Here is an 8,827-nt window from a genome sequence, read left to right on the forward strand (position 1 = left end):
ATTTTAAGCATTTTTAGGCATTTTAAAATGTGTCAACTTCAGAAAGAACTAAATATTAGTTCAGTGATTCACAGGAAAGCCTTTTTTCAGTTTATACAGTAAATGTTTGAGTTTGGAAAGACACCAGTCTAATATTCCTTTTTCTTCACTTTTTGTGAAGAAAGAACAAATGTGAGATTTTTCTTCATGTTTTATTTGAAATAGAACGTGCAGTGTTCCCATTGCATCTGCGTCTATGGAAATTAAAGTTATTATCAGGATTTTGGGCTTTACTCACTCTTTTTAAACACATTGCTGTTATTTTGAACCTAACTGTTTAAAGGTTACAAACAACAAGAATGAAATATTCCACATGGTTCAGTTAGACAATCTGTTTAATTAGAGAAAAGATTTCCAAAGGAAAGAAAGCACTGGTAAAAAAAAATGAAATGGTGAAGTGAGTTCATTTTTAACTTCTGGAAAAGACAGGGGAGAGCTGGATCTGAGAGTCTGAAGAAGACATCACCACATATTTACAGTATTTCTGCTGCTGCTGCTGCTGAACCAAACCAAACCACGTCCCGTCAGGTTTCTGATGGTGGGGGCATTATTTAGCAACGCGGGCCACTCCTGCTGTGTGCAGCGTCTCTGTGAGCTCATTATTTGGCGGGTTTGGCCTCGGCTGGGTTCTCTCCAGTGTCCAGAGTCTTCAGGAGGCGGAACAGGCCGGCAGCTTCTCGGATACGGCTGAACTCAATGCAGAAGGCCTGAACCTCGATGAACAGGTCCTGGACGTTGATGATCTTGTTTCTGATCAGCGACTGAAGGAAGACGCACACCAGACGGACCAGACGGTTCTGAAAGAACCAGATATTAAAACAACTCAGTTACTTTAATTATCTCATAAATTCACTGTAGTAGCTATACTATGACTTTTTTTGAGCGGGTAATTTTAGGACATCCCATAATGTGGTGTTTTTCTATCATTTGTGGCCATATTATGCTCTAATATGCTTCAACAGACTATGATTGACCCATTAGAAGCATTTCTAAAATTTGACCATTTTTGACAAGTAAAGTATGTTGTCTGTTTTTGTATTCTGGTAAACTTTACCAGCATCACTCAGATATTTCTTTAATCGTTATTATTAATAAAACAGTGATATTACCTGCATGTACTTGTCTTTGATCTGCTCGCATGTAGAGATGCAGTTGGAGATGTAGAGGTGGATGAACTCTGGAGGTAAATCTACAGCGGTAGTCAACCTGAGGAGGAAACACAGAAACTTCAGTCAGTGTGAGAATCCTGAAAACATCTGCATCACTAAATATCTACAGCAGTGAAATGAAACATGCACATTATTGTTGAGAGAAACATTCAGCAGATATTACAGCCAACACTGACTGAAGTCCTCACCTGTTCACCACCTCCATGGAGTGCAGGGACATGTCCATGTTGACGAGCACAGAGAAATACTCGGTGATCTGACTGCTCTGCATCAGCTTCAGCAGCATCTCAATGGCTACCAGCGGGTTGTTCTCCACCAGGTCAGGGAGCTTTGCTGGGGACAGCCCGATGTGGTACACCAGCTTCGGGTCTTTCTCCAGCTCCGCCAGCAGCTGCAGGGACACACAGACACAGAGGGACAGACAGAGACAGTTAGCGATGAATAAAACCAGCATTTTTTTCCTAGAATCGGTTGCATTAACCCTCTGAACCTCTCAACCCACCAGCAGGTTTTCCGTTTAAAAAAATATCATAAGTACAAATGTATCATCACCAAGTTTAAAAACTGAAACTATCATGTGTTATTTTGTCCTCTTGTATGTGTTTAGGGACCCCAGGATGCACAAATATTCAGTCTATGAGTTACATGAGTTACATAAATCGGGTATGACTGGAAAGCTGAGACTCTTGTGTGATGACATCAGTAGCATTTCTTTGTCATGTGAGCCATGAGAGCATGGCGTGCACTGACCTGAGACTGCTGCTGGGCGGACAGTGGGCTCTTGAAGGCTTTTGACATGATTCGTTTGATCTCCACGCCGGTGCTGTTCTTCACACACATGGAGCGATCCCATTGGATGCTGTGGTCTGGCTCCGTGGGGTTCAGCCACGCCAACTCGTCTTCGCACACGTGCAGAGGGGGCGGCGGCCGGATGAACTCGGGCCGGAAGTGACCTGAGGACAGAAAGAAAGGGAAGGACGGGCTGTCAGGACATCAGCAGCATCACCTCCACATCCTGCAGCATCTTTGTTTTAGTCACGCTGCAATTCCCGCTTCTAGCCATGATTGTGCTGATTCCATAGAGCTGTAGGACTTATAGATTTGAGATATTGCAGTGCATACAAGGACACAGAGAGGAAAATGTGACAGGATGTTTGTCTGATGACTGAGAAAATTGCAATAAAAATATTTATTATTTTTATTTTTATCCGCTTCAGATGTTTTTGTGCTGTTGAGCTTAAAATGAGCTGAAATTCAGCCGGCTGCTTTGTGTTTAACCGTCACTTGAACCAACCACAGAGGAGCTGAACAGTCACCCTGCAGGTTCAGACCCTGCAGCTATGTTCCGCTCTCGTCACATCAGCAACACTTACTCTCCAGAGGGGGGCGGGGTCCCGTGACCAGAGACTCTATGATCTGATTGGCTACGGAGCTGTCGAAGCCAGAGTTAGACGAGTCGGGGTCTGGGTCGTTCAGGATGCTGGGGAAGCTCGCTTTACTCTGAGTGGGCAGCTCCGACTGACGCTCTGCTCAGAGACACAAAGCACATCAGAGATTCAAAAATATGATATTAACACATGAAGGAGCAGCTGCTGATGGTGAGTTTACCCAACAGACACGTCTAACACTAAGAGAGGCCCTCATTTATCAAACGAGCGCAGATCTGAGTGTATATTTCGTCTTACGAAAGGGTTCACCTGGGATTTATTGATAAATGTGGCGGCTGGAAACTAGAGTAATTTAAATACCACGCCCTAATGTATATATATATATATATATATATATAAAATATATACACGATTCAGATGGCTCGCCCCGAGAGTTTACGACACTGAAGGACGCAATGTGGCCAATAAGAGTAAAAAATATGCAGCGATGGAGGTTTATGAAATAAAAGTACTTATAGTTATAAACTCCAACAAGTTTGGTGAATATTTTACATTTGGAGCACAGACCTAAACGTTTTTACAGCCTTTTGGTTGAAGGAGGTAGTTTAATTCCAAAAGAAGAGGAATTTCTCAGAGGCAGAAAGTGAAACACTGATGACCAACAGGTGCAACAGAACAAACTGGTTTTGTTTGGCAGCATAAAAAGCGAAAAGGAAGGAAATCATTGGTGCTGTCAGTAGAGTAGCAGTGGAGCATTTAACTCCTGGCGAGGTTGGAATATTTCATTTATACATCGTGATATATTAAGCCTAATAATCTATATAATATCCAAATACTGTTGTTATTATTATGATGGAGAGATATTATTCACTTCTTTACATTTAGTAAGAATTCTTTCCCAGATAGAGGTGTGTGTGGCAGCGCTGATTGGAAATGTTTCTATTCGGGCAGCACCGGTGGTGAAGGAGACGCTAACGCTCCGGTGTATGAGACGGATATCGGTAAATAGCAGAAGACAACAACATTTAATATCCTCGGCTGGAATTCTGTTTAAAGAATTTCACGGTCGCAGGGTGAATTTCTTTTAAACGATGTTTTAATGATAAATGATGCAGCCTAAACATGCTTTGGTTTGTCACCATAAAAAAAAAAAAAACACGGCAAAGTTTAATCAGCTCCAGGCATCGATACAATAGTCTAAGATCAATTCTCAGACTCAGAGTGTGGACTTCACGCTGACTCAAATTTGCGTAGACGAGCTGAGAGCAGACTGAGATCTGATCGTGTGCCCACTTTACACTCTCTCTCTCTGTCGCACGCTCCGTTAATAAATGAGGGCCAGTTACTTTAGTTTACACTGAAAATATATTCATATTCAGTCGACACGTTTGGACTCTTTAAGTCTTTTACAGTGTTGGGGTTAGGGTTAAAGTGTTGCTTTAACCAGGTGTGTTTGTGTGTGTGCGCTGCGTTCACTGACCTGCGAGTGCGAGCTGCAGCCCGCTGATGTCGATGGCCTGCGGCATGTTGCCGACGTCCATGCAGGACACCTGTCGAGGCGTCTTCTTGAACAGGTCTCTGGGCGGAGCCAGCATCAGCTGAGACAGGAAGAACTTCTCGGGCTGCGTGATGGGCGGCAGGAACCCTGCAGGGCACACGACACACAGAGGGGAAAGAATAATACATAGTCTGCAAGAACAGGATGACACATTTCTCTGTTCTTGACACATCATCTGGGTAGAACTTTTATCTTGTGTGGTGTCCGACAACTATTGGGTGATTGGTCAGAAATTTGAATTTGACGTGTGTTTCTTGTGAAGTATGGAATGTCCCGACCAGATCTAACTTTGTTCTTGTTCTCTCCACCTCGAGAACACAAACATGTCTCTGTTCTTGCAGAGTATGTATTAGCCTTCAGACGTGCTGAACTAACTCAAGTTATCACATCAAAACAGTGAAGTAAAGTAGAATATTTCCGTCTGAGATGTGCTGCAAAACAAGAAGAAAGAAGCAGAAAATGGAAGTCACATGGTTGAATCAGTACTTTAGTAGCTTGATTAAAGTACTTTGCACGTGACAGTATCGCAGTCATGTGTGATGTGGAAATGTGACTGATGATTATTATCAGAGATGAGGATTAAAGTTTTGTATGATATGAAATTGTTTCCAGTGGTGGAACGTAAACTAAGTACATTTACTGAAGTACTGTACTTAAGAACAATTTGGAGATACTTGTACTTTATTTGAGTATTTACATTATATGCAACTTTATACTTCTACTTCAATACATTTGAGGGGCAAATATTGCACCTTTTACTGCACTACATTTAGCTGACAGCTTTAGTTACTTTTGATGTCGAGATTTAACATGAAAAAATAAATAACACCACGAAACAGTCTATATATACATATACACACAATACATATATGTATGTGTGTGTATATATATATATCTTCATCCTTTAAAAGAGGTCACCTGATTCACACCTATTTTCTCATAAAATTGATGACCTCACTGATTGAATGCCACACTATTTTTTTTTAACACACCCCTTTCCCGATGTCCCAATTGCACAGCCTTAAGAGCTGCATATCATAAATGCTGGGTCTTGTTGGTTTTCTGAGAATCTACTGCACCTACTGGTACCTTGTTTGCCATGTAGCAATAAAAATTATACTAAAAAACTGGATTAATCTGGTTAGTCACGTTGGACTGCTATTATATTGAACACTACTGTTTGTATATGTATATTTTTTGTTTTATTCTGTGTTCAAATAACTTTCATTTATTAATTTGTTCGTTCATTCAATAAAAAAATGTTAAACCATTTCAGTATTTCACAGCCTTTGTTTCATATTCCCACAACAAAAGTGAGGACTGGATACCCAAGATCAGACATTTCCTGTTATATGTTGTAGCGGGTTTCATCAATGCAGTGCAAGTTTTGTAATCTGATGAATATGAGATATAAGAACTGGAATAGTTGGATCAAACATGTGTAAATTATATAAATGTATACAAAAATAATTATTTGTGTGTGATTAAACAAAGAAAACAGTGTAACAAACCTTTAATCATTTGTTAGTATTTTGTACTTTGGTGTAATCACCCTTTCAACTGTTTAGCATTGGAGTGTACTAAACCTTTAAACTGTTAGAATCAATGGTGTAAATAAACGTTCAAAAATTGTTAAAAGGGAGACTTATACGCCTCTTTCATAGTGCTGTGTTCTGCCGGGACATTTACAGCTCTGTAACACCTCGCCTCCACTATGAACGTGCATGAAGCGGGATGCCGGGATCATGTCATGTATGTACTTCTACAGAGCTAACTGTGTAGCCTATTAGCACTGTGCTACTGCCAGCACTGTTGCTGCTCTGACTATCGTCTCCTCCCACCTCATTCTGCGATGCCAGACTGCACTATGAAAGGTTCCAAATATTACTTTGCCTTCGCGGGATCACTATGAATGCCCTAAGGCAAAGAGCCAGCACAGATCTTTCCGGCAATATAGCGGGAAGGCACTATGAAAGGGGCTATAGCTTCATCAGAATCAGACTTCAGATTCTTTGGTTAGAAGCTTCATGCTTTATCAAGAATTCAAAAAATGTATGCGGATGTAGTAAAATTTTAAAATTGTAAACTGTAATACAAGTGAAACTTGTATGATACTTCAAAAAGTGGTGTTTGGGTGAGATGTTGATTTAATTGCAGAACTACATCCATCCACTTACTCATCCCTCACACCAGATCCAAAGAAGGAGAAGCAGCTTTTAGTGTTTATGCCCCGCGAAAGTGGAACACCCTGCCTGACTCAGTTAAACATGCCAAATCAGTAGCCATTTTTAAAAACAGATTAAAAACCAATCTTTTTTCAACAGCATTTGGTTGAACTGTGTACGTGTGGTTGTGGGAGTGGGTGCACATGTGTGAGTAAGTAAGTGTGTATGTGGTGAATATGGCATAGCTTGTCTACCTGCACGCGTCAATTAATTTGTAATTGATCTTATTTTTTTTTTTATTATTTTTTTTTCTAATTGTTTGTATTTGCTTGTTTTCTGTTGTTCTGTTTTGTTTTGTTTTTCAACTGTAATTATGTATATTGTGAAGCACATTGAGTCTGCCTTGTGCATGAAATGCGCTCTATAAATAAAGTTGAATTGAATTGAATTGAATCCATTAGGGGGCGCTGTCACGAAATACAAGGGGTCTAGAAGTGCGGGTCCAGAGCTGCAGGTCTGAATCTGCAGTCTCCGGGTCTGCAGAGACATAGGCTGCGGTCAAATAGTAAAATTTGCTTAGGAACCTTCCTAACTGAGTGAAATGACCCGGAAGTATTATCGTAGCCGCCATGATAAGAGCTGTTCGAATTCTCTAACTGTTAAGGAAAGGAGCTTCAATGCTTCCTTTAGTATCTCCTTTAGCATAGGATACACCGGACCATCCTTTACGAAAGGAAAGGAGGTAATGCCGTCCCACAATTCCTTGCGGTAGCAGCATATAACATAGATATATATATAGCATATAAGGCCGACCGGTCACGAGAAGAAACGACGTCATCAACAGCATGAAATGCGCTCTATAAATGAAGTTGAATTGAATTGAATTTTTAAAACTCATCTTAAAACCTATTTTTATTCCTTGGCTTTTAACCACGCATGAGACTCTGCTCTTGTTTTAGTGTTTTTATGGTCTGCTTTTATTTATTGTTTTTTATATTGTTTTAAAAAGCAATGAATCTATGTATTTTAGTGTTTATTCCTGTTTTATTTATTTTATTGTCTCTTGTTCTGTTTGTTTATGTACAGCACTTTGTTGCGGCTGTGGTTGTTTTAAAGTGCTTTACAAATAAAGTTGAGTTGAGTTGAGTTGAATCCATTAGGGGGCGCTGTCACGAAATACAAGGGGCCTAGAAGTGCGGGTCCAGAGCTGCAGGTCTGAATCTGCAGAGACAGACTATTGACTCCTGCCTGTGTGTACCTGACAGCAGCTTCTCGGGCTCCTCCCCGGCAGGTGAGGGGTTGAGCAGGTGAGCAAACACGGCGGCGAACGGGTTGGCGGCCAGCGGCTCGGTGCGGTACATCTCCCAGAGCAGGTAGAGGGCAGTGAGGCGCTGCGGAGAGCTGGGCAGCAGGTCCGGCTGCTGCAGCAGCATCACCAGCACCGAGCCCACCCTGAAGTGCTCCGCCTTGCCGAAGTAGTGGTGGAAGTGCGCCGACAGGCTCTCGAAGGTGTTGGTGCACGCTTCCTCCGAGATGATGCTCAGCAGGTTGGACAGCTCCTTGGGGGCCAGCGTCATGGTTCAGTGTTCACAGGGGGGCTCGAACCCGCGGCGGATTAACGTCAATAACGATAACAACAGTTACTTCATGTCAACAAACACACCTGTCCGACACGTTAGCTAGCAGTTAGCTTAGCGTTAGCTTAGCAGCGCTAACTGACAAAAACCGGCGAAAACATCGCACAAAGCAAAAGAGTCGGTCCGTTAAACTCCGCGCCCGCCGCTCCGGGAGCTACATAACAGTCTGGCGGCACCGGGACGCGTCAGCTGGAGGATTTATTCCGAGTTGTTGAAGAGGTTTTTTAAGGTAGCCTATATTTCACACCGCACTGCTGCTTTAGCCGTTTAAACTCAGTCTGACCCTTCAGACGCAGCGCATTATGGGAAGTGTAGTTTCCACTTCCGGGGCTTCACTTCCCGCTCAAATCGGACTGCTGTTTTTAATCCAAACTGACACTTTAACGATCTCATGTGCCAGAAAAACACGTTTTATCTTACTGTATATGATTTATAAACAACTAAAGCGACACATGTAAAGTAAACAAAATAACAGAAATCGACGCTAACTCCACCAGCAACGAACTCATTTACCCATAAGACCATGCGGTGTACACGAACACTCTGAATGACGTCACACTAACATTCTTAAAGTCGAAGAGCAACATTTAAAAGCAGACTCCTGCATTACACTGTGGATGGAAATGTCTGCCAGTGAGCCAGTGGTCAAGGTTTTCACCCAGCTCCAGATCAGATTAGTTAAATATATGTACATTAGTTATATTTAATTGTTCGCCCCTTAGCCGTGGTGTAATACCAAAATGCCACGCTCACTGTCATGAGCTATTGGTTTTATATATATGTAAAAATATATATTTATATATAAACACATATATATTATGGCAAGCCATTCAGGGAATTATATATATATATGTATTGAAAACCTATATAT

The 8,827-nt window shown here is 41.6% G+C and overlaps 1 protein-coding gene across 1 annotated transcript; it reads right to left on the reverse strand.

Annotated features, from left to right (window-relative positions):
* Nucleotides 1–356: 356 nt before the first annotated feature.
* On the reverse strand, nucleotides 357–8,428 carry cnot11 (CCR4-NOT transcription complex, subunit 11). Its single transcript, XM_059343590.1, has 7 exons — nucleotides 7,578–8,428; nucleotides 4,077–4,241; nucleotides 2,582–2,734; nucleotides 1,959–2,161; nucleotides 1,397–1,599; nucleotides 1,149–1,245; nucleotides 357–836 (listed from the first exon to the last, which is right to left on the reverse strand). The coding sequence occupies exons 1-7, from the start codon at nucleotides 7,894–7,896 to the stop codon at nucleotides 639–641; spliced, it is 1,338 nt and encodes a 445-aa protein (XP_059199573.1). The 5' UTR covers nucleotides 7,897–8,428; the 3' UTR covers nucleotides 357–638.
* Between the last annotated feature and the right edge of the window lie 399 nt (nucleotides 8,429–8,827).

The sequence above is a fragment of the Centropristis striata genome, chromosome 10 (genome assembly GCF_030273125.1).
Source record: "Centropristis striata isolate RG_2023a ecotype Rhode Island chromosome 10, C.striata_1.0, whole genome shotgun sequence".
NCBI lineage: Eukaryota > Metazoa > Chordata > Actinopteri > Perciformes > Serranidae > Centropristis > Centropristis striata.

Excerpts from the sequence above, each read along its gene's own strand:
- cnot11 (XM_059343590.1), bottom strand. The coding sequence starts at position 7,896 with ATGACGCTGGCCCCCAAGGAGCTGTCCAACCTGCTGAGCATCATCTCG. Across the intron at positions 2,735-4,076 it reads GCTGCAGCTCGCACTCGCAG|AGCGTCAGTCGGAGCTGCCC; the intron begins GTCAGTGAACGC and ends GTCTCTGAGCAG. Across the intron at positions 1,600-1,958 it reads CCGCCCAGCAGCAGTCTCAG|CTGCTGGCGGAGCTGGAGAA; the intron begins GTCAGTGCACGC and ends GTGTCCCTGCAG.